The 26,921-nt window shown below is 38.4% G+C and overlaps 1 protein-coding gene across 1 annotated transcript in view; it reads right to left on the bottom strand.

Moving 5' to 3' along the window:
- LOC117957175 (CUB and sushi domain-containing protein 3-like) overlaps positions 1–26,921 on the bottom strand; it is a gene marked incomplete at its 5' end in the record, with an annotated part of 260,410 nt that overhangs the window by 113,213 nt on the left and 120,276 nt on the right. The window contains 4 exons of the mRNA XM_034892771.1: positions 5,858–5,982; positions 6,115–6,202; positions 10,337–10,414; positions 25,261–25,373. Coding sequence (XP_034748662.1) covers positions 5,858–5,982; positions 6,115–6,202; positions 10,337–10,414; positions 25,261–25,373 — 404 coding nt within the window. The remainder of the gene's footprint in view (positions 1–5,857; positions 5,983–6,114; positions 6,203–10,336; positions 10,415–25,260; positions 25,374–26,921) is intronic.

Here is a 26,921-nt window from a genome sequence, read left to right on the forward strand (position 1 = left end):
ACACACACACACACACACACACACACACACACACACACACACACACACACACACAGTTGGCTTAGTGGCCTTGCCATCTGTCCATTAATCAAGGTGCCACATGGACACTCTCTCTCTCTCTCTCATAAAGTAGTGTAGGAGTGGCAGAAGGGCATTGCGTGCATTGCATGGCCGCTGTGTAGTTTATTTGCTGTATTTAGTTTTGTAACTGTTTTTGTTGTATTTAATGAAGTGATTACCACTCTGTCTCTCTCTTTTTATCTGTCTCTTTCCATTGGTTCACTGTTATGATGTAAAGGGCACATTTTCAAGATGCATTCACTTTATTTTCTCACTAATGTTCCAAACGACACATTTAGCGGTTTTTAAGTGTTTTGACACAGGTGACCCTTGAATAAGTCAGCTGGCGTGATGCTTCCTGACAGATTGCCTCTCTCTCAATGTTATTCATAAGTTTCCACTTTTGGCTGGTCTGGATGTAAAGGTCAAATATGAGCTGTGTTCAGCTAGACACAGCCTTTCTCTAATTGCAGTTTTGTTCCACAGGATGAAACTAAGTAGGCTAAATAAGGACACTGTGTGTTAGAGAACACAGTGTTTTTTAACTGAAGATCACATGCACTGCTCTGCTCTCACACACTAGTTTACTTGTTAAACTCATTCCAAAATGTACAGTATGTTTGTATTATGTCTGCAAGCAAAGCCAGTGGAGATGCAAACAGTGGCTTAACATGAATACACTTGTGCCAAGGTAGATGGAGTAGTGCTGCTCAGGTTGGGTTATGCAGATGCAGCCCGGTTTGTTGTTGGCTTTACACATTTTGGATTATAAGATCAGACCACCTCTTCAAACATAGCAGGTACCTAGATTAGTATCTCTTTCAAAAATATAGATTTTATATATAGATCATTTTGTTGCATAGTTGTGAGAATGTACATTAATAGCATTTAATTTTTTTTTGTTTGTGTGAATATACTAGCTGCCAAAAGGTGTATAGGAAAAGTGGGTGAGGGTTATCTTGTTCCTGTTTACAAAAAAAGAGGAAAATGTACTGTAGATGTAACCTGTATTGTGCGATTCCTTTAATAAAAATAAATAAATAAAATAATTTATATATATATATATACACCTCAACCTCCTATAGTTTTCCACTCACCTGTCTCTTTAAAAGTAAAAGAGTAGGTATTTCTGGTTGCTGTATAATCATAGGCAGGTTGTGTTTTAAAGGAATGAAACTGCAGCTTATACAGATGATCGGATGAGCTAATGTCTGACCACTACTAAAGCCCACCATCAACCCTCCTGCTGATACTATTGTATTGAACCAATAGTCTAGACTTGCACACGCTCACTTCCAGATTATGCTACGTTTGCCATTGTGTTTTATTAATATCTATGACCCTGCAACTTCTATCTATGTAACAGAGCCTTATGTGTCAGATGCGTGTAGGAACTTTGTAGGAAATAAAACTTATGAAAGTGACACAGACCACAAGACCATTAGACAACAGCAAAGTTGATTCTACTCACAGTCTATTAGCTTTACACTAGCCACTCTCTCTTGCCTATTTTCAGATATTTCAATATTGGATTTTTGTCCCTTGGGGGACAGGTTAAAAAATAGAAGAGTAGTCTCTATCTTCTTCCCAGGCTTATCAGCTAAGCAACCGCTACCCTAACACCCTATTTCAAGCTTTAGATATATACTTAAATTGTTTATCGTTGCATAGTATTGTTATTTTTCTTTTCTCTTTTGAGTGATCTGGGCACATAACTCAAAACCCACAAGATTGTTGTCAAAAAGATATGATTTCACTGTTACATGTATCTTGTCCTTCAAGCAACCTCAATGTGGTTATCCTGGGATTTATGTTTTTTTTTTTTAAGATGGATGTCTTTCTGTTTCACCAAAGTAGGACAGAGATACTGCATAACAATGACACCAGGCAGTACTTGAATGAGTAAGCGTAACAATGTGTCTTCAATTCCAACACTATTGTCTAAACAAGCAAGAATTGTGGATAATTTAATATCATTCATGCTTATAGGTATATTTGTCAAAGATAATGTCATGAACAGTGAACAATGCATTTCATGAACAGTTGTTCCTTCTGTTTGCCTTTGTGCACAGGATAGCATAAACTGAGATGCGGATTGTATTAAGCGACCAAGGTGGAGTAACAGTGCCCTCCGTTGTGAGTGGTGCTTAAAATAACTAAGATCAACTGGCACAATCACTAGTTACTTAGCAACAAACACGGAGCAGGATGGTACACTTTGTTTAGGCTTTGTCAAAAAGTTGCTCACTGAACAGTTGCTCATGCTGGGAATACCAGCAACTGTGTTTTAAAATGAAACAATGCACAGCTGCTACTGAAAAGCTACGATAGCTTGGTGAAAGTTTCTCACCCTGCCCACACACCTTTCCTTTTAAAGATTGCAGCTGACTGACGACAGTCTCCCTTTGGGGCCCATCATCACATGCGGGTAAATGTGAGACTTGATTGGCTTAATGTCAGTAGCTATATTTAATTGCTCATTATAAAGTATTTAGTGATGATGAATCCCTAACAGCCATTTACAATCTTAAAGAGCGAATCAGAGGGTCTCAGCACTATAATATCTCTGATAATGAGTTGGATAATAAGGTTGATTGGCAGAGACCAATCAGATCCCAAATGAGACAGTCATATCCAAAATGCATTGGCCAGGTTTAAATCCTGGAGGCTTACAAGGATCTTTGCTGTCATGCTAACAAAAAGCTTAATAAAGGTCAGTCCCCCTGTGTGTCTAGTTGAACAGAGAAACCGAGGGCAGCAGTCAAGGCTTCTAGTTACACTGTGTCCTTTAACCAGAGGGCACGAGTGCAAGGCCCACGGCTGGCTGGGATCTGCCTACCCTACAAACTCCCAGGGTGCTACTTTGATGCTGACCTTGCACACGATAGAACAAAAGTCTCCCTATTAAGCAAACTATCACATCACAAAATCCTTGGATCCAGTGTTTTATTAAGGTTCCTCCTACACTGAGATTAAAATGGGGAAGCTGCAAATGGTTTATTCTAAAGGGACCATATTATGCTCATTTTTGGGTCCATAATTGTATTTAGAGGTTCAAACAGAATTGGTTTATTTGGTTTAACTTTCAAAAACACCTTATTGTTGTTGTACAGCAAATTGCTGCACAGCTCCTCTTTTCCCCCTGTGTGTTGAGCTCTCTGTTTTAGCTACCGAGTGAGGCATCTTACTTCTGTTCCATCTTTGTTGGGAGTCGCACATCAACATGGCGTGCCACGCTAGCAAGTAGGAGAGCATTATGACGTGTGTTAAAAAGAGATGCATGTTTGTCACGAAAGTAAAGGCTAGACTACAACAGAGCTGTTTGGAGCAGTTAGTGAACAGTGTTTTCTGTTGATGATGATGATGATGAAATGGTAAGTGCCATCCGGCGAATTTTGGGCTTTTCCACTTTGTAAACCTATAACATGCACAAAAAAGCTATATAACACAACAAAGGAAAGGGGAAAAAATCAAAAGCATATTATTAGCACTTTAATATTTTGTTCTTGGAGTAATGTTCCAAATAATTTAAATCTGTTTTAAAAAAAAGAAAAGTTACATCACTCGGTTATGCAAAATTCAGTGTGTTTGGTGTTCGTATGTTAATATCTTGTGATGGATATGGTGAGTTTTACTTACAGAGGCTATAATTTAAGCAAAAGAGTGGGTGTGACATTTTTCAGCTTTTCCTTGCTACCTACCGATTCCCTGCCCTCACTTTCACTAACCCCACTTTTTTCTCCCTTGCAATTCTATATCTCAGTGATTATTAGTTAGGTGCTGAAGCTCTCTTTCTCTCTCTCACAGACACACACACACACACACACACACACACGCACGCACAGTGAATTTTGGTTTTTATGTTAAAGAATGTGTCTACAGCCACAGTCTGAAGCCTAGTGAAGGGAGACATGACAAACGACTTTGGCATTTAACATGACAGATGCCCTCTTTCTCTCTCTCTGTCTTACTCCTTCTGTGCATGCGCATTTATGCATATGTGTATTGCAAGTCGGAGACTAATACAGAGGCAGATGTGAAACCGTAACTAGTACGGAGAAGCTGAAGAATGAATGTCTGAAAAATGTTAACTATCAGAGCACTTAGAGAAAAACATTACAAAAAACATGAAAAACACACACCTGTACTCATACATTACAATATGTAGTCACTTTGGATGTTGCACTGTATGTATGTTTACAGATTACATATCTTCTATTAACTTTAAATTGTGCTGCAAATTGCAATCTGTAAGGTTTATTGAGCAATAATGATTAGAACTAGTGCTTGTTTATAGTAGTGTTTGTCTACAGTATATTGTGTTTATAATAGAGAGTGAAATGTTGGGTCCTGAACACTGCAAACATTGGATTATGGAGTGTTTTGTTTCATAATTTCATATCCAGAGGCTTGATTCCGAATTGGAAATTGTTCCACTATAAACTCAGCACTACAAACAGATCCTGAGAAGAGGCCAAGGCAACATGCTGGCAAAATTTTGAGGCAGTGTGCATTTGGAGTTCAGTGTTTTCTTACCTTCACATGCATGCTTACTGCCTCTTTCTCCATCTGTACCTGTGCCTGTTACTGTGGTGTCGGTCATTTGTATGCTTGTGCAGAAGTATGTTGAGAGTGATAGTTACATATAGTAACTCCAAATTCTATGAGTATAGGCGTAGCCCTCTAAAGACTACGCTATTGGGTTCATCACTTTGCGCATGCGTCGTGAAGATTTTCTTTCCCGCCCTTGCGTCCAGCACGAGCTTCAACTACGTCCGTCAATCCGGTAAATAGACAGAACGGACCCGTTGATCAGCTACCGACATCAGCTTTTTCTTCAGCCTAATGATCTATGAGCAGGTGGCTGCGTAAGGGCTACGCTATTGGGTTAGGGCGAAGCTGATGTAGTCCATGCCACCAGCGACACAGGGCCCAAGAGCAGAACATAGACTAGATTTCTACCAATGCATTTTGCAGGGCTTGTATCAGATAGTTGTCATTCTGACAAAAAACTGCCCTAGTAATGACTTGGCCTAGGTGGATTACGAGGCTCAGTATTATTAGCGGTAAGCTACTGCATGGTACGTGGAAAAAAAGTGCATGGTTGACACAGTTTACGGCTGGTTTTCTCTCAGCCCCCATGTGAGCAGGGAGAGGTGGGAGAGATTGCAGGTGAAACAAATGCAACGCCGTGACATGATTAGAGGCGTGCATTATTTGACAATGTATGAAAAAACCCTGCGTCCCCGCCTTGCACCTAACAGAAGAGGTGAGGACAGCAGAAACACACATGCGACCACGATATATACAATGATTATAGGCAAACATTCAACAGTGTGTTTATGGTCATTGAGTTTGGACAGGATCGAGTGGGACAAGGAGTATTCAGACATATCACGCAGATAAAAACCGGATGAATGGGCAGTGGGAAGCCCAAGAGGCTGCCGCACAGATGTTGCCAGGGCGGGGCCGTCAGCAGCTGAATGACGATTGGGAACCAGGATGCGCTAATGCGTTCTGGTGCTACCAGAATGATTGTCAGAGTTATGAATACCGCGTCCTGCAGCCAGTCTGGCAGGAGGGGCAGATCCGAGTACCGCTGGAAGTCGAGATTGTCTTCACACTGCTAGCTTGAAGAAAAAAATGGGGGCTGAGCAACTGGTCCGCTCTGTTCCTAAACAGTATCGGCGGACGTAGTTGAAGACCGTGCTGGACGCAACGGCGAGAAAGAAAATCTTTGCATTGGCGAAGGGATAAACCCCATAGCGTATGGATACGAAATAGAACTGTTTCTTACCTTTACAGACCGGTCTGTGGTCACTCCAGGCTGCAAAGACTTCAGCCACTCTCTGGCAGGTGATGGTTTTACTGCCCTGAAGAACATAGTCTTCTCCACAACTGAACTGCACCACACCGTCAATGCTACACACAAAAAGACACACATAATCACACATAGAGGAAAGACACAGAATAATCGTAAATGCATATACATGTATGTGTGTGTTATGTCTGAATACAAACATGTCATTTAAAGTTTTTGCGTGCAAATTGTACCTGAAATCATTGCCATGGCGTTTTCCATTCTCTGGCTCTCCCGGGTCTGGGCAGGAGTTAGACGCCTGTCTCACACCACCTTCATTTACTACACAAAGAGACAGACAGGTGGAGAGCCAGGGGCAGACAGGTAAGAATGAGACACAGACAAGGCTTACAGCAAAGTTATGCTGGGTATATCAAGCACACTGTCCCTTTACAGATCTAAGTCTAAAGTGTCTGTGTCTGTCAATCTATAAGAAACATTCAGCACAAGACAACTCTGGGAATTTCCAGCTCTCCACTTTAAGTTTCAGGTTTTGGAAGCCAGCCTGCCTCGTCACTGATTCAATTTAGAGGTAGCAGAAAACAGGTGGTAGGATAAACATGTTAGACGGTCCAGGAAACAGACGGGTTAGACGGTTAGGTAGACAGACAGAGACGCCACAGCCCTCCAGATAGATCTTAATGCTCACAGAAACACAAGAGCTAATCTTGACATTAACACTCAAAACATTACAGAAACAATAGACAGAGCTGTACAAATACTGCGACATCACAACAAACATGCATTTCAACTTAAAATACGGCTGTTAACAGCATGTGTACTGTATGTGGATTAATTTATTTTTTGTTTAATTTATTTCTTGTTTGGTTATTTAATCTGTTTCTGCAACTCGGTCTTGCGCCCCCTTTTTTTCATACATATAAATAACCCCACAGATACATTTCATTGGCTGTCCCTAAAAGACACTGCAGTATAGAATTTGTAATTTTTGTTGTATGTTTATTTACAGAAGCCTCAACTATTCACAGTCAATTATTTCTATTGAGCATTTAAAAGTTTTAAAACTTTGAAGAAAAATAGCTGGTGGGTTAACTATGAGCAACAGTGTGTGTGTCTGTGTGTGTGTGTGTGTGTGTGTGTGTGTGAGTGAATAGAGAAAGAAAAGGTAAAAAGCTTCAGTTTCTCTCAGGGAAAGCCAAATAAACATAGCTGTTGGGCAAGTGAAAGAATGCAAAGCACAAACAACTTGATTCCAATTCAAAAGCTTTACATTTTAAATCTTTTCTAATATAAGACACATATAAGTACAATACAACTCTTGTTTTCTATGGTACTTTTTCTAATATCAAGAGGGATCCATAATGTGCCACACTGCTGTTTCTACAAGTTTGGCTCACAACTAAATTATAAGTAGTAATACAGCATATTAATGAGCCGTAGTCCATTGATGACATAGTTTTACTCAATTTAAGGCCCCATGTGATGTGGTATCTTGTATTCCTTACTGAGATCACAGTGAGAGTAAAATTATTTGAGTAATCCTTGAGTTCCCCTCATCTCTCATTTACACCAATGAACGTAAAATTAGGCCACTTTGAGGATGTGTACGAGTTTTTTCAGTCGTTCATCCTTGCCTAATGTCTGGTGTCAGTAGAATATTACTAGAGGGATAAACTTTGTGTGCTTATTTACTTCAGCCGCAAACAAAACACCCCATGGTGTTTTTTTGATATTCAAATGCATGGACTGATATTTAAATAATAGGGAAACCCAAATTATCACGTACTTTGATTTGGGTTTGACTGTAGAAGAACACAATTTCTATTTTCTGTCATTTGAATGGAGATGGACGTTATCCTTAAGACTCATTGTTTTCATTTTTTTTTCATTTTTTCACTCGATAAATTTAAACTCACTTATCTTTTATGTCTGAGTTATTTTTGCTTATGTAATAAGTCATTGTTCACCTCATCAAAACAAGGTCTTCTTGCACAGAAAACAGCTCAAAAATACAAAGCAAAGAAAAAAATGGGAAGAAAAGAAAATGCTGCTGAGTATGCAAAAAGTCCCACCAATTCAGTCAAATAAATAATATTTTTAGAATATAATAATTAATGTTGTAACTACTGAGTGTTTGGCTACAAATGGCATCTTCGGTATTTGAATAATGATATAAAAAATGATGTTTATGTTATGGCACTAGTTGCAAAACAAGTACAATTTTATCTGCCATGAACTTAAACTTAATTTTAAAAAACACAGTCCGAGAGACAATATCGCCCATTTCTACTTTCACCCAGCCTGTCTGGGCTATCTGACTAACATGAATGTGCATGTTGAGTCTGTAAAACCAAACCCAGGAGGTGGTTGTGTAGAGTGTTTGTGTTTGTGTGTATTTGTTAGAGTAGACAGTTTGTTGCTTTGTTGGAGCGGCTAATTTGACCATCTGGACTATTAACACCATAACAGAGGGACTGGTTACAGTATCAGTACTGTGCACACATTTAAACACAAACACACACACAAAAACCCCCCACTAAAGACATGGGCATAGACACACATATAATGTACATGCATATATACAAAAACAAAGAAACAAAAGTAAAGCAAAATAAATAGGCACAGACAAACACTAACAAACACACGCAAGTGTTGTGCTTCACTGGAGAGTTAAACCAGTCAGAGCAGAGCAAATTAACATCTGAACCAATCACAGCCGTACTAATTAACATACAAATTCACATCTGTAGAATCAAACCTCAACCATGACTCCCCAACCTTTCAGAAAACCTGATGAATCTGGGATGTGTCTTTGGGTTGTGTTTAGCTCAGCTAATACAGTATTTAAGACATTCACACATAATTACACAAACACATAGTGGACAAGCACATAAGGAAAACAAGCGAATAAATCAGAAATGTTAAAAAAACGAAACAGCATTAGCAAGCATGCAAAACAATTTGCGGTGGACAAGTATGTGAGCGTTTTGGTGTTTTGGCATGTATAGGTATAATTCCTTGCATTGGTGCATATGTGTATGTGTTTATATATGTCCTTGTAGGTGTGCAAATATGTTTATATTCATGTTCAATATTTACGTATGAACCGCTGGGTGTGGAATAAATGTGTTAACTGTGCTACTTGTGATTAAACTATGTGAGAATGAGCGTACATATCAGCAGTATAAATACAAGTGTAATGCGTGAGGGTTTGTGCTTGTGTGTGTGTGTGTGTGTGTGTGTGTGTGTGTGTGTGTGTGTGTGTGTGTGTGTGTGTGTGTAATATAGACATTAGGAGAGTAAAAGAGCTATGATTAAGAGACAAAGAAGTGAGAAAGAAATAAAGATGGAATTGGATATGTAACACAGGTCTGTGTGAGGTTTACATTGGTACTGACAACTGTGGAACTTCTTCAGTAACAAAAGAGTACTGATCTTCTTGTTGGAGATGTTCATGCTTTTTTCATGTTTTGAATGAAATTAAATAATATTCAAGTGACCCTTTTTGCATTATGGTGCGTAAAATTACTCATGGACCATTAGCACCCTTTCACTTGTACTTCAGGAACTTAGTACAGAATTAGTTTCCAAAGTCCAAAACATCCAAAGATTTACGAATTTAGAGAACATTGTTGTTTTCCCAAAAGGCGAGCAGTACATTAACAGGGACCTTTTTGTACTCATCAAGGGCAGACCCCTTGATTTTAGTGTGTAACGATTGGGATAACAAGTCCACAATAGTGCTTTGATTTGCCTTTAACTGTGAGAGATATGCAATACACACCCTTTTTTATTAATTTATCATTGGCCTCTATTGCAGAGGTGTGTTGTTTTAAATTCAATCGTTGCTTTGATGCCCTCAAATGGCCAATGTTTAAGGGTTTACAAAAATGTGATTAGAAGAGAAGAGAAGAGAAGAGATGGATGATGAAATAAAAGAGAAGAGGCAGGAGGGGCGGTAAATAATATTACAACAGCTAATTCACATCCCCTGAACAAGCCCAAAGCAAAGCAAGCAAAAACAAACCATGATTAAATATTTCAAAGCAAGCCATGAAGAAGCATGCATAAACCAGAACACCATGACAAAAATACATACACAAAACATCAAACAACAAAAACAGCAGTCAAGCAAAATGCAAAAGCATGCTCTTAAAAAGGCTGTGGCATTTTCAACACATTTCTTTGGGAAAAATGTCACATTTTAATATCAGTAAAAATTTGTAGCAATTTATTTGTGTGAATTGATGTTACCACATACAGTCTAAAAAGCAACACAAGATGTTTGTGTTGTCAATAAACAGAGACACACAGTGTTGAAACTAACAACTTAACAGCCTTTTAAGAGACAAAATTAAAAGAACAAAACCAGACCTACAAAAAAAGGAGTCCAAGCCAAACCAAGCCATCACACGTTTGTTCATTAGCCATAGTGACATTAAGATGTGAACTCACATATTGAAAACTTGTTGCTGGAGTCTTTGCCAGGGAATAATTTAACGCCCCGCGATTTAAAATCTACTGATCGCTTCACTGCAGAGGAGAACAGAATACAGAAAAGAGAAGAAAAATCAAACAGATTGGATAAAGTGGACAAAAAACGAGACCCAGCGGAGGAATTAAAAAAAAGAAAAAAAGATTCTTCTCCCTCCCAATGCTGAGAGAGAAGAGTACAGTGGAAAAGAAAGTTACAAAGGCAAAGTAAATTTTAAAATGGTGGAAACAGATAGCGAGAGAGCCAGAGAGAGACAAAAAGAGAGAGACAGAAGCAGAAAGAGGAAGGAAAGTAGGAGAAATGATACCAACAATAGCACCATTCAGGGTTTTTGTGCATGAGAAGCTTAATCCTTCTGTCTCTATGCCACTCAGACACATACATCAGATGTTGAGGTGTTTGGTTGGAAGCCCTATCATATTCTGAACAAAAACTCGTAAAGGAAATTGAAGCTTTAATCAAAATGACAATGATGCAGCTCTGCAATCAAAGCATCCAGATATCGGTACGTTAGAAAATAAATGGTTCCTTTAATCAGAGTAAATCAAAGACAAGAGCAGACAAACTGACAGAGGGTTCTTGTCAGCATAAGCTCTGCTTTCTAACATGGGGGGGACATCATTTTATTGCAGGGTTAGCAGTGGTGTGGCTTTATGTTACTACAGCTTATATAGTTGGAAATTCCCTATGGAAGACAAACTGAGTGGTTGTAAGATGTATTTGAATCCATGCAATAATAATAAAAACAAAACAACCTGGGGAAATCTCAATTTGATTCCCTCCAGATTTGATTTTTTTCTGCTCTGCCCTGTCAAAAATAAATAAATACATTACCAACATAAATAATGAAAACCTAAAGACAAATACATCTTGTCCTTGATGACAAAGTACAGTGACAAATCAGTTTAATGGACGTCTGACAGACGTATTCATAATGACCTGACTAATCCACTTGATGGTGACAAATGGCAGATGAGTTAATGTGCTACAATTATCCTAATGGTATACATAGGCTACATATATGTGCATACATCAATTACATTATATTTGACAGGGTTAAATTACATCATGTGTATTTTATGCCAACAATTATCTTAATGCTGCTACATGTATGCACATGTATCAGTGGTACTCTACTTGCTGACATTATACCAAATCTCATTAATGTGCTAACGGTTTGTCTAATGTAAAATGGCTGAAAATGAGCTCTTTTTATGTATTATTATGTTATTCTACCAGCATGATCATTTAATGTGGTTCCAACTGTGTGTGTGTGTGTGTGTGTGTGAGAGTGAGAGTGTGTGTGTGTGTGTGTCTCTCTGTGTGTACGTGTGAGAAAAGCGAGAGATACCGACTGCCAATCAATAATACTCAATTTGAATGAAACAAGTGCTAAAAGATCATGTTCTTTCATAAACTACAAGGGATCCCTCCTTAATTAAACCACAACCCTTTATCCCTTTTTCTGATATGACAAAAATACCTTGTGTAACACACTTCAACACACAGTATAGAAAACTTACATGGTTGTCATCTAACCATAGGCAGTGCAACTCAAAATAAAAGCTAAACTTTGTGGTTCGATTTATTTCACTTTTGTATTGAGGGTCAGCTTAGTCCCTTTGTGGGAGCCGAGGGGATGGAAAATCAAGTTCTTTTACTGCTGTAAATACAAATCCAGGATTTAGTACTTTAAAAAGGGCCACTGTGACACCTCCAGATCACAACTTAATAGAGTTTGGTTTCAAAGCATATTTAACTTTTGGATGTATTTTGATGTGGTATAATGTTCACATATGTAATGACGTCGCCTCTAGGCGTATACTCTTTTTTTAAGTTGAGACTCTTTGTCTGTACTGAGAGGTTTGTACCTCGTCGCAGAGGTCCAGGGTTCAATCTGACCTGTGACGATTTCCTGCATGTCTTCCCCCTCTTTCTCTCCCCTTTCTCACTTAACTGTCCTGTCGGAAAAAAAATAAACGCGGAAAAGCCCAAAAATAATCTTAAAGTTAAAACTCTTTGTCAATAAGTTAAACTAATCATGAACAAATGTAAATTTCCCTTACACCCACTTACACCTTAAAATGAATTCTCCATTAATGATCTGCCTCCAAGCAAATCATGTATCACAGCAGTGAAACACAATACACACATTAACGAAAGGCAAAAACACTTTCACAGCCTTCACAGCACTCCACCTACACAAATAGTTCAATGTATTAATCCTGACACTGGTGTTATAGCCATTCAAAACAAGGGAAAAAAAGCATGAAATTACACTTACACTGTGTGTTTTTCATATTTAACAGTAGAGATTCATACGTCCCTGGCTTATCCATATGTCTTCAGGCCATTTCACCAACAATTATAAACAACTACGGACAGCTGTATATGTTTAAAAATATAGCTCACAAGAATTAATACATTAATACATTTCCGTTCCACTGCATTGCAGACATGGCAACAATTTTGAATTCATAATGCCTTTAGCCCATCTACAGTGTAGTAGTCATCTAAGTACCCAAAAAAAAAAGCCCTGATATACTGTAAATCAAAGTTTCCAAACCTGATTGTAAATCCTTTTAGGCAGCCATATTGAAAAAGCTTGGCCAAAAAATGGTTGGAAGTCAAATTAGTTTGCACCTGTGCAAATTCATTCACTGTAAACCCTGTCCTGTGAGTAGTTTAGATTGGATCCATTGGCTGTTTAAGTAAAAAAAATTGTAAAGATTGATGACTAATCAGTCATAAATGAAACCATGTTGCGATAGGTGTTAAATCAGCAACAAATGCTTATGAATTTACAAGCAATAGTTTGACATTTGGGAAAATAGAGTTAGAGAGAGTAAGATGAGAAGGAAGTTCAGCGAAATAAGCAAAAACCGAGCCAGACTAGCTGTTTCATCACTCTTAGTCTTTATGCTAAGCTAAGATAACCTGCTGCTGGCAGCAGCTTTACATTTAACAGATACATGGGAGAGTGGTATTTTGTAAAATGTCAAACCATTAATTTAGATGACAGGAAATCTGCTAATGCTAATTAAAATGACTTCTAGAGGACACAGGACTAGAAGGTTTAATTGTGCATTTTGTAATTTACCAAGTGTCACAATTAATATATGTTTAAAATATGTTATTCTCCATAACAACTGATTTGTAATGTATGTGTTTAATACACATGTACCTGGCTAAAATGGTATTTGAACTAGGCAGAAAGTGGTAATAAAAATATTAAATACTGTGTAGGCTACAATGCTCAATATATACCTCTGCCTACCTTGAGTTAATCACAATGTAATTATATACAATTAGGGAGTGAAATTAGTGGGTGGAAATAGTTGTCAGTGCTTTAGACATCCTCCACATCTTATGAACCATTTTGTAACCACAGAACAGTTATCCAATATCACCAGAGAGTTTATGTAGTACATTCCCTGCCCTTTTGATATAGCAACAGCAGAAAAATTAGTCAACAACGAAAGTCAGTGCTGGTAAAATGCAGGGTCCTAAATAACATAAAAGATGATAAAGGGGTAGTTTGTAGATTTATGAGCTCATATGAACCCCCTGAGGCCTACAGTGTCTCTGTACTCAGTTTGACTAATGGTTCTTAAGCTAAACTTGACAAGGAATAAGACTTGGGGATTTATTTACACAAAAACTAAATGGGGTATACTACGTGTGCTAAATTCAGTTTTTTTCTGGGCTGTAATTATTTTGAGCATTTCAAGATGCGTTCACTTGATCACGAGCTGGTTTGAGAGTCATATCAAAGGTACCATGCAGTCGACAATATCTAATATGTCAGCCTCCCTGAGGGGCATACTGTCTCACTGCTCGAGTTGAATAATGTTTCCGTACCATTGGTTGATGGGTGTTTCTTTTGTACTGACTGACTTATTTTGTTGCCATAGCATTGGCTATTGACTGATAACGCCGTCAGTTGTTCATTAAGAGCCAATCACCGCCCTGCAGACACAGAAACTCATGAATACGTAATGAAGAGAGATGATGGAGGGATGTGAGTGGTAGGTTCTGCCGCAGGGAAGAAAACAGATTGTTCTTACTTGCGTAGCAACGCGTAGACACGAGACAATTTGGCACGCACACAGACATATACACACACAGCCATACATACGTACACTTAGATGCAAACAAACTTACACAGCTGAACACACTCATAACATATACAAAGAAGCACACATATTGATAGATTTATCAACCTAAAGTAGATACACACACATACAGAAACACACACTTGTAAATGCACAGACATGTATACAGAGCAGGAGACACACCAGTGGCGACAAAAGTGAGTTCAGACATGTGTTTGTGTACAGGAACACAGACAGAGACATATGTTCAAGGACACAGGTCTCGGCATACAAACAGACATACACAGCAACACACTTCACAAACACACATATTCACAGCCAGGTGTTGAGGGTGTAGGGTTGGGCATTAGAGCAGAGTACCATGCAGGGATAAGTGTGGACAGAATATCTAATCAAAGTAACCCTCAGTATTTGCTGTACTCCTGATCAAGTGAGTGCTATGTATTTATCTTATTTTTCAATGATAAAATGAAAGGTTTCAAAATCTAAACAGCCTTTAAACATATGTTTGCCTTCACAGCATAGTAACTATTTTATTTTAATTTCAGGTTATTTCTTTAGGGCATTTTCTGCCTTTATTTTAACAGGAAAGCTGAAGACATGAAAGGCAAGAGAAAATCTATATACGCCTGGTCTACAAACTGAGCTATACGGTCGCCCAGGCCATAGTTATTAGTGTAGCACACAATATCTGAGTAAGGAAAGAGTATCACAGAATGTATGAGTCCAGTTTGTCAGGTCTTTGCAGATCTTCTTTACATCAAATTAAAATTGATTTAGAGGTATACATTTGCATTGAAGAGGAAAGCTGCTACAAAGTATCACATTGTTTCTAGTTTCACAGGTAAGGGTCAGGGTCAAGATCCCACTGAAATAAAGGAATGAGAAGATACAGTAGGTGTGATATTTTCATTATGCCGATGTTGGGGGAAAAAAATTGCTTTCTAAACATTTCAAGTTTTGGATGTTGAAAGAGCCTATTGATTTTGAGTTGATGACTGAAGGTCAGCAAGAGCAGTCAGTCCAATATCTCCCTCCATTCTGTCACAGGTATAATTCCATCATGTTTCATCCTCCTGTTCTTTCCTAGTTACATTACAGTTTACACAAACCGGAATCATTTCCAAAACCTCAGATAGACCGTCCCTGTTGGCTCAACACCAAATAGTCTCCTGTGTCAGACCATAACAATACAGCCGTATTACTGTAATAAAAAAGCATACAACAGCAATATAATTGATTGCGCCATCCTAGTCCAGCTGAGCCTTTTACAGGCTGTGCCGTGGCATCCCCTCTTGTGTTGCTTGTGGTTTGGACTGAAGGTGCCTCCAACAGCTGCCTCTGGACCACTCGGATAGCTGCTTACTTTTGATGAATGATGAGCGAATGAGCAAAACATTATGACAGACATAAATTCAAGATGACCATGGTTCTCTCTGAGAACACCGAATGACAACCATTACTGTTTTTGTCAATAGGGTGTAAGTATTTCATGCTTAAAACTGAGTGAACATAGCCTGCAGCAATCCGACAAAAAAATGCAGCGATCGGCAGAGAAAAGTCAGACAGATTAAACTTTTGGGGAAACATAACCTTTTCATCACTCAATAATGTAACTGGCGATCAGACTTGTCAGTCCGATTAAAAGCACTCACATTATGCTAATTTTTGGGTTCATAATTGTATTTTGAGGTTGTACCAGAATTGGTTTGCATGGTTACATTTTCAAAAAACAACATATTTTTGTTGCACTGCAGATCCTCTTTTCACCCTGTGTGTTTGGGTCTCTGTTTTAGCTAAAAAGTGAGATATTTCATTTGTTTTAGCTACATAGTGAGACATCTCACTTCTTTACTATCTTTCTTGGGAGTTGCACATGCGCAGTAGCTAGTTAATGATAACATCACAGAGCTTCCAACTTTTCCCAAAACCTTGGAGTGAGATTTTCTTTTGGGGGGGGGGCAACCCATATTTTGCCACGTACAATCGGAGGTCTACGCACAGATGCAACGCGTCACTGCCCCCAGCAGAGTTAGTCCACTAAAATAAACTGAAGTTGCTGCACTACCAGCCGCGCTGCTCACCTCTATCTTTACAGAGAGTAAAGGTTTTGGTCAGTACAAGGCAGGATTAGCTGGGAGACTTCTAAACGAGAGCACAGTTGTGGAATCTCTGCAGAACAGGGACATGTAAGTAGTTCTTTTGTAGATAAGGGTGAACTAGTGTGTGTTGTAGCAGTGTTTTTGCCAATGAGAATGAGTTAGCGTGCTATTGCTAGTGTGCTACGGTTAGCCACCTTGCCTTGCCTAGTGACGTAGAAAGCCATGCAGATTTTGAACAGCTTACCCGGAGACTGAAGGCAGAGGACATTTAGAAACCTGTATCTCACTCAAAACAGGAAAGATGGCTGATGGACAGCTCAATTTTCAGAAAAGTGATTTTTTCACAATATTGACACCTTAAGAGTCCTGGACGCTAAACAGTAGCCCCCTTTGTTTCTCTCGCTGCCACAAGAAAGTTTTGAAGTACTATGGAGCACATAACTGTACAGAAGTTTATGTAACAGCTTAAGGTTTTCTGCAACAAGCTACAGCACAAAGCAGAGTCAGTTGTCTCTTTATCTGTGAAATTAAGCTGCCTCAAGTGCGGTCGGAAATGTCATAATCTATAAATAATCTGATGGAAACAAAATAATTGTAAAACATAAATTCTACTTGTGTTGCATTGGGGGGTTAAAGAGGCCAACAGGACGTCACACAGTTGGGCCATTTAAGAAACACTCTTTCTACCGCACAACCCTGCCGCGAATGGCTGGATCACTTCATCTGAATGCAGCTTATCACTTAAAAGGTGAAAAATATAACTAGTGATAGATATATACAAAAAAATATTACAATTTTTGTGAAACAATGCAATTTGCAATGCAACTGCTAGAATCTGGATTTGTGTTCAATTTTTATATGTGAAAATAGAAAATATGCTGTGAAATGCTGGAAGAGATCTCTAAAGCACTCACTGGCTCTGCTATATAATCAGATGTGACATTAGTGAACGTGAAAGCCGAAATGTTGGTTTTGTGTGCTCCTTCACAACAAAGATGACTGAAGAAGACAGAGACAGAGCTCAATGAAGCAGCTAAAAGACCTGCAACTTTGCAGAGCTGGATTAACTCTGTCAGCAGGACAGCTGTGAGAGAAGCATTTGATAATGTCAAGCAACCATCCTACATTATTAATTTAATGTGAAGAAGAAATTTTATCAGGGGCATTTTCTTTAAATTGGAGTAGGCTAATAACTTATCAAAAACGAATGTTTCATTAATAATAAATACACGGTAAATTGTGTCTGTATCTATATCTATATAGGGGGGAGGCTGTTGGCTTTTTCCATATTAGAGCAATAGCTCCTACAAATGTCTGTGCATGTCCCCGACTATAACTATACCTTTGCATTATAGCAGTAATAAGGATCCTCAGATGACCCGGAATATTTCTCTCTGAATCATATCATTTCCCTCATTTTTGATTCTGCCCCTCCCTGCCGTTTGCTTCGAATACTGATCAAACTTTCTCCTTTTAAGTCTATTTAACAGATTTAGACATGGAGTGAGGTTCATTTTGTGCTTTTAATCATGGTGTTTTCAGGTAAACTGAGACATCCTGACTTTGAAGCACTGCCAGGATCTCTCCACACTTGTTCTTCCCCCTCCACCGCCACTTTTTGTAATGTTAACGTTCATTAATAAAAGCCAGACATTATTTCTCAGTGTTCAGACTAAAATGTGTACAGTTAATGGAAAGACTGGCAACTATTCAATTAATTAGATGGCTAGTTGGCTGACTGAACCGCTAACTGGCCGACCGCCAGACCAAATGGCTGACTGACTGGCTGACTAAACACTCTGGGCTTTTACCTGACACTGTTAACCTGGCTACTTTCACTAAGAGCAAAAGTAGTACAATTCTGATTGACTGGATGACTTTGTGAATGACAACTACACTGTACGTATGTAGCTGGTTTTGAATGTGTGATAGTGTGCACTGTGCACCAGAGATCTATTGTGTGCACTGCCATTTGTTTCACAAGGCTCCAGATGAAAAACTGCACCTAGCTGTCTGGCTAAATGAATGGCTGACTGTGTTAGCCTACACTCTGATTACTACACACGGTGGGGAAATACTACACAGCAGATGTGCTAGTCATAAACTGGGCTTTTTAATTATGTAGTAATGTAACTTCTGTAATAAGTGAATGGTGGTCTCTTGCCAGATCTTCCTCCACAGCGCTGCGGAGGAGGGTCTAGCTTGTCCACACAGCATTCCGGGATGGGAGAAAAACGTGCTCTGGTTTATTGGCATTTCTTTAAACCAATCACAATCATCATGGGCGGTGCTAAGCGCCGGATGGAGGAACAGAGCCACTGCAAAATAGCCTTGGGAAGGAACTTGTTTTGCTGGAACGTGTACATTCGAATGTTGTTTTTGTCATACAACAGAAAACTTGGATTGGACAGATAGTCTAGCTAGCTGTCTGGATTTACCCTTCAGAGATCTGAGGAGCAGATAACCATAGTCCTCATAAGTTATACAGAGTTTAAAATTCTAACACAAAGAAAGTGTAAGGGAAGGGACATCTGGCCGAAAAGAGTGATATCCAGGGGAAATTCCGGCAGCTTTGGAGCAATCCCGGAAGTGGAACGTCATGGATATAGACTACCTTGGTAGTAATGCTAGGCTACTATAAGCTTATTAAAGACATCTTGTGTTTTTGGAAAAGCGACAACTGACCATCCAAACTCAGTTAACGATAGTGCCCCATGCACACCACTTTGACAATTGAAGATATCCAGAGCTTGACAGGCATGCCGTTCTTGGTTACGGTTGCTAGGCTATGATTGGATAATCACTATTTGGGGGATGGGTTACAATCACAGCTATTTGTTTCATCATTCAATTAAATTTTTGTATTTAATGCAAATATCTCTTGAAGTTGCCTGCATGAACTGTAGCTGACTCACTGAACGCATGGGTGACTCATTGATTGACTAGGTGTCCACTGCTCTTCCTCCTAGTTATTGTTATAAATAATTACATAATGAGAATACTTTTCTTGAAAGAAATTCAGAAACTGACAAAAGTTGACCTATCTAAAGGGTGAATTCAATGTAAAATTGTGTTCACATATATTCTCGTGTGGCGGTTGACAACTGCTGTTTATTTGGCAACATGAATAACTGTTTCCTTGCTTTGGGGGAGAGCTGTTTATGTTTTCATTTATTTTTATTTAACAAGCAAGATGACAGAGAACACATTCCCATTTCCAGCCTAAGAGTATTTGCTAGGGGGTGAGACCATACTGTAACCCAGTCACATCTGGAAGCTGGCTTGATCTACCACAGTGGATTACTACACATGGCAATGCAAGATCTGGGTTTCAGTGCTTTGCTAAAGGGGAACATTGAGCATCACTCAGTCTTTTACCCCAACATGGTTTTTCCAACCTGTCCAAAGATTGAAACATGCAGACTATAGTTTCTATATAAGCTGCTCTTACTCAAGCTACCAAAAATCAAACTGTGATCTGTAGAAATTAAATGAAAAAAATCAAACTTGGGCCATAAAGAATCCTATCTAATTTGTTGTTTCAGTGTAAATGCCTTTAGGTCTCAAACGATAATTACAGTAATGAAGCTTTTAGCAAAAGTTCAAGCAAGAAGACAATTATCTGTCTAATTTGATCATCACATAAGGGTTCCACCTCAGTTATTATCCAATGACTATACCGGGAACTTATTTCAACAAATGATCATTTCTTCCCATCACCCATTTGCCTTCCTAAGGAGATATCAGAAACGCTGCTATTTGTAGGATGTTAACCGCATCTAGTTAGGTCTAATTGACGGGGTCAATACAAAAGTCTTTTGAATTATTACAAAAATAGTATCTACATTTCTTTCCTGATTAATAAACAATTGAAACAATTCATAATTCATAAATAATAAAGATATTGTCTAAAGAGTGACAAGGACATTTTTTGTGTAGCTGCAAGATTACTTGGAAATAATAGTAATGGTTACACACTCAGTATATACTGTACACAATTTGAAAGCTTTTTAGCAAGTTGTATCAAGAAATGCATAAAAAGGATATTTTCAGTCTACATCAACACCAATTGGATAACACATGTCCAAATGTCTTCCTTCCGTGAGACTCCACACTTGCATGGCTTGGGTACAGTCCTTAAATGACATGAAGTGAGTATGAGCTTGATTAAATTAATTTACAGCCCAGGGTGACGGACTACATTTATTCTGATTTAAAGTACTAGAGTAAAACCCTATAGCATGTTCCAAAACACACTCAGCAATCACATACTGTAAACGCTTTCTATATGAGGGTGAAGTGAAAGTGACTGAAGTGAAAATAATTCGTTTATAGATATTTGTAATTACTGTAAATATCATCAGGGCTAACAGAGATATTGTGATTCAAATGTTGATTATGAAAATAGGAGTGTTTTCTCCCTTTGCAAACACCACCATGTCCTTGTGAGAGATTTGTGAATTGTAATGGTTAATTCCTAATTTAGGTCTATGGCATGTTTTAAAACCTCACCATTGTGAATCATTTTGAAGCTTCAATTAAAAATTCAAATGGACAATTAACTCTGTAAATTCTGTTTAGCCATGCAGAGGAGCTGCCAGCTTTGTGTAACTAAATAGACAAACATGCCTCTCCTGTATCCAAGACAACATTCGCTTTATGTTCCTCTAAACCGGTCTATAACAGCCGTTTATGACAGCGGGACATTAAAAACTCTCATTGTTAATACTTAAATATTCAGCCAAACCTTACTGCCAAATGGCTTGTCCCCTTCAACCACCCATCTCTCTCTGGCTATCTATTGTTTTTATTTTTGCCTTTTTCTCTCGTCGACTCTGTTGGTTTCATCCCCCTTTCTCTTTCAATCTATTTTCTGGATCTCCTCACTGTTTTACCACCTCTCCTCTCCCTTTTTCTCTGTTGTCATTTGTGATGTTCTTTTTTCATTCTCTCTACCCCTACTTCTCTGAAAATTATCTGCGGATGAAAATCATTAGCAGATTATTATCAATTCAGAACTTTATCATTTGGGCAGCAGCTGAAGGAAAGTTTTTTTCACACACACACAGTCTGTCCAGCTAGCTGGCAGCACCTAGAGCCAAACGTCTCCCCCTGAGATCTTGTAGCAGTGTCTTATGAACTCTACTAACCTTGCCAAAGCAGATTTGTTCATTTAGTCTCTCCGAGACAAATTTGGAATTGTTTTCATACAGTGTTTGCCACTAAACTTAACTAACCCTGCTGGAGGGCTTTGCCATTATAATGTATTTTCCTGGAGACAAGTAGAATTTAGTAGACCAGAACAGCATATGGCTTGCGGGGTAGAATTATAGTCAAAGTAAAACAAAAATAAAAGGATTATCATTAAGTGGAATGGTTTATAATAAAGAAGAGTTGATGAATGTCTTAAGAATGCTAATTAAAGTGTTAATCTGAAGAGGTAGAAGCATAATAAATGCAGTAGAACAGAGGACAATAAACTTTTACTAGAAACAGAATAAATACAAAATATTATCATCTTCTAAGGTTAATTAGTCCAGAAGAAATCCAATGACCACTTTATATTAGTAAGTTTCTTTTTTTGTCAATGGTTTGCAAGTGGTCCTAAGGTATGGAATAAATATGGGATCTATTAATCAAAAAGTACTGGCAAAAAATTCATCTATCCTCAATGTACACTGACATAAATGACAACCATTTCCCAACTTATAGTGAAGTAATGTTAACACACAGATAACAAATCTAAAATTAAGGTAATGCATTCATTTTTGTCACGGGTTGGTTTATTTAAATCCATAGGCACTGAAATTAAACAGTTTCAGAGAAAAATGGACTGTGTGAGAATATATTCATGTATGCTTTTAGAGCTGTCCTATAACATTAACTTGCAAGATTCTTAAAAAACAATGTGTGAAGATTTCACAACAACAATTTGTTTCTCATTCAGAGTAACTTTTTCAGGCACTCAACCTGTCCTCGTGCTAATGTTAAGAACCAATAAAGGTGCTGGAGATGACTGACAGCTGACAGAAGCCAATTAATCACCAGCTTGTTAAGAACTCCACTAATTAATCAACTAACCTATCACACTGAGACCCCCATCAACATGTTGATTAACCTTTTAAACTTATAAAGTTCAATTAAACCAATTAAAAGCAAATCTCAAGGGAAGGGGTTCGGTTGTCATTCAATCAATCAAGAATAACGCCCGAGAGAGTCAAGAGAGAGGTAGTAAAGAGGGACGAGGAAAAGAAGAGAGGACCAGGGAGGAAAGAAAGAGGAGAGGAGGAAGAGGGAGGAAAAAATTAAGGGAGAAGAATGAGAGGGAGGAAAGTTGTGTTGAAGAAAGATGAAGGGAAATAGAATGATGGGGTTTAACTATCTAAAAGGTACTTTTTTTAAATTTACTTTAGGCTGCCCGCATGTCCACATTAAGAATACTGGTTTGATGTTAAAATTCAAATCTGCAAGTGGATGTTTTTTTTTGGCATGGTGACATAGTTCACAGTGGACACTCTGAAGAGAACCACACAAACATCCTTCCACAGTGGGCATCTTTTAAAATCAAACTATTTGCAATGGGGTCACATTCAACCTAATGACTTAGGCATACCCACACATTAGGAAATTATGCAGAGTTAATATAAAATCATGAAGTAAATTAATCGCAGTTTCAATTACTTAATTGACCACAGTCCTGCACATGGCACATGGGACCAAACATTCACATGCAACTAAACATTTACTGGGTCATAAAGAAACCGGTTTTTCAAATCTAAAAATTTAATGAAAGTAATCTCAATAAACACTAAACGCCCTTTAGAGAGGACAACAGCTGGAATTAAATTGCTGGTTAAAGAATTGGAACATTTATATAAACAATACTTTTACACTGATTTGGTTCTCATTAAGCTCATGCTTAAGGTAAAGATACTAAGGTAAAGGTAAACTTAAAGTTACTTTATTGTCACATTCATTCTCTGCATTTAACTCATCCCTCAAGGGAGCAGTGGGCAGCCATTTACAGCGCCCGAGGACCGACTCCAGATCTGAGCCAGTGCCTTGATCCAGGACACTGACTAGAGAACCTAGTGCATGTTTTTTGATGGTAGGGGATACCGGAGCAGCCGGAGGAAAACCACACATGGGTCACCATGTTAACTAATACTAATTTCTACCTAAATAGCAAGTTTTATGTTACAATTTCATGTGGGGAAAACACAACTTGTCTGTCTGAATAAATATGAATATAAATTCAAAGATATTCAGAAAGGTTTCTCAGTGATGACAGTGAGAGCTGGCAAAAGCCTTACAAAGATGAGCAAATGACCATTACTTTAAAAAATCATCATGAGTGTTAAACAGTATGTATGAAAAATACACCATTTTGTGTGTGTGTGTAAGAAATAGTGACAGTAAGTATTAAATAAATATTGGAATTCAAAATAGACGAATGCAATAAGAGGATTGCATTGCATTTCATTACTGTGTCTTTATAAAACATGGCATGTAAACACTAACATAATGTGTCTGTATTACATGAGAGGTGGCAGGTTGGATGGGTGCACACCGTATTTTTCTTGCCCGAGTATGCTTGGTATTTTGTGAGGTGCTGTGAAATTGCATGTGCTGTGAAGTAAGCAGCGAGGCCCAGTAGGGAGTGTGTCAGTAATAATCAAGTGGCACAGTGCAATGTTGGTGTCAAGCATGAGCATGATTTACACTTGTGCTGCCTGCTTTCTCAGACCAGGTAAATGACACGTGGAGGACGGAACACTGTACTGTTTCCATGACTTTAGTTTAAGCTATTTTAACTTTACAACAATAAACACAAAACTATAAACAAACATTCCCAGTATGTTAACTAAAGTGGATTAGAGGAGCCAATTGGTTGAGCATGATTGATGCCAGCCCATAAAACACCTGCTGATAGTGTATGTCAATCACACTTTGTTTCCAACTGTACTGCTGGGGCACGACATGCCTCCGGCCGTGACAATATCAAACCCAGCTCCATGCCCGGTGGACATTGTGATGTTGTATGGACTTTACGGATCATTGAATGGTGACTGTTTAAAACTACCAAACAAGAGGTGATCTGAGACTAAAACAAAACATTGGAGAGTATGAAAAACAAGTAAAAAATAAACCCTTTCGGTTCCAGCATGTCTGTGCTGTTGCTCCACAGACATTCAGTTCTCATCACTGTTGGGAAACGTGGACGTTGCCAAATTAATTTCCTTAATGTTTTCCACTAGGTAGGGTTTGTGTCAAAGAAATCTAACTGCATGCCTATGAGGAGTTACTCAAGAGAGAAAAAATAGAAAACTAGACAGAGGGAAGATGCCGAAAGATAGAGACAGAGAAGCTGTAGTAGAAAAGAGACGAGATATTGGAGTTAACGAGCGTAATTAAAGTGAGTTAGAGGCAAGTTGATGGGGGGAAAATGACGGTTGAAAAGGAAAAAAGGCAGCAGAGACAAACAGAAAAACCAAAAGGCAAAAAAGAAAAGAAAATGGCAAAGTATCTAAAACAGAACTTTGAAAAGAGCTGTCATTAACACACACAAAAACTTCTGGGGATACTGTCATAAATTAGCACTATTTATGCATTTGTGTGCAAGTGTGCATATCTAGATACTTGTCTCGCTGCATGTAATAATCTTACCTTGATAATGTGCGCTGAAACCACGGTAACGGTGGTTGCTATCAGTCATAAAATGCAGTCGGAGCCAGTTCTTGTTGCTAACAATGGGAGAGGGGACATTACTGCCCGACAACCTGAAAGAAAGATAGAAATACAATTTTACACACACACGTGCGCGCTTGCACACACTTACAGTACAAAAACCTAGCCATTACCGTTTTTCACGATGCCCTGGAGGTGACATGGGGGGGGGGGGGATACATGTACTGGGGACAAACACTTTTTCAAAATCCTGACTTTGTTTTGTGAGATATCAAGTTTTATTTGCTAGAGCTTCACTTTGTTTTGCGAGATATTGAGTTGTATTTGCAGTATACATATACATACATACATCCAACGCTTATTTTGATTAGCATTACTAATTAATTCATGCCAAAGTAAAATGTTACAGTGTTGACTGTTGATGGCATTGACTGCAGGTTAACCTTAGTAGCTAACTATTATCTAGCTAGTAGCGTGATATAATTACATCTCCTCTGTTGTATACATACATTCATCTTTTATTTTGATACGCATTTAAATGATCAGGAACAATGAAAACACAATGTTTACCGTTATATTTTATACAATGAAACGGCGAGTTCATGAGTTTACCACATAGACTACATAAGCTATACTTGTAAGAGACACAAGAAAGAAGCTCATGAACAAGCATGTTGCTACGACAACACAAACTAGCACTATTGACATCAACAGTCAACGACAATGTTCATTATACCACTTCCCTTTGGCATGTATTAATTGTATTAATAATTTAGCTAGTGCGCTACTAGCTGGCTAGGGTAGCCTTATTGTTTGATTTGCGAGATCTCGCATATACATCTCGATATCTTGCAAATGAAACTCGATATCTAGCACAAATTCAAGATCTCATAAAACAGTCAATATCTCGTTAAAGTGTTTGTCTCTAGTACGTTTTTTATTTCTTTTTTTTCCGTCCATGTCACTTCCAGGGCTTTGTATTTTTTTCAAGCAATTCTACAATAAAAATAGAGACCATGCACACACACATACATATGAGTATATACAAAAAAATACTTAGAGGGAGCACGGAAAACACATACAATTGTGTAGCCATCTTGTAAAATAAACTTGAATTCTGTAAAACAAATCAAGTAGTCAAGCTGTATGTCACGGCAACAACAGACACAAAAAATAAGCCTTAGTTTCTTTGTGTGAGTGTACCTGCTCTCTAGAATAAAGCGAGAACAAAGCCTAATGTGTCTGTATTGACACAGTCATACAGTGTCAGGATTTCACTGCCCAACACAACCAGTCTGACTCTGCAACTCCACTGGGACTAACTGGGAATGATATGCTGCATGCTAAAGGGTGCCTCAATGGCTCTCAGTGAACTAGGAAATTGGTCTTTCTTGTTCTTCGTTCTTGCAAAGATTGACAGATCTTGCCAGCTAGTTAGAGTTAAGGATTTGACCCAGCAATTTTGATCCCAAGCTCAATTGTCATGGTATTTCTTGTAGGAAGTTGTTGTATTGGACAACATTATCGTGATTCTTATTTATTCGAAATATTTTCCATCACTATAAACCTACACTCACCGGCCACTTTATTAGGTACCCCATGCTAGTAACGGGTTGGACCCCCTTTTGCCTTCAGAACTG

The sequence above is a fragment of the Etheostoma cragini genome, chromosome 14 (assembly GCF_013103735.1).
Source record: "Etheostoma cragini isolate CJK2018 chromosome 14, CSU_Ecrag_1.0, whole genome shotgun sequence".
Taxonomy (NCBI): domain Eukaryota; kingdom Metazoa; phylum Chordata; class Actinopteri; order Perciformes; family Percidae; genus Etheostoma; species Etheostoma cragini.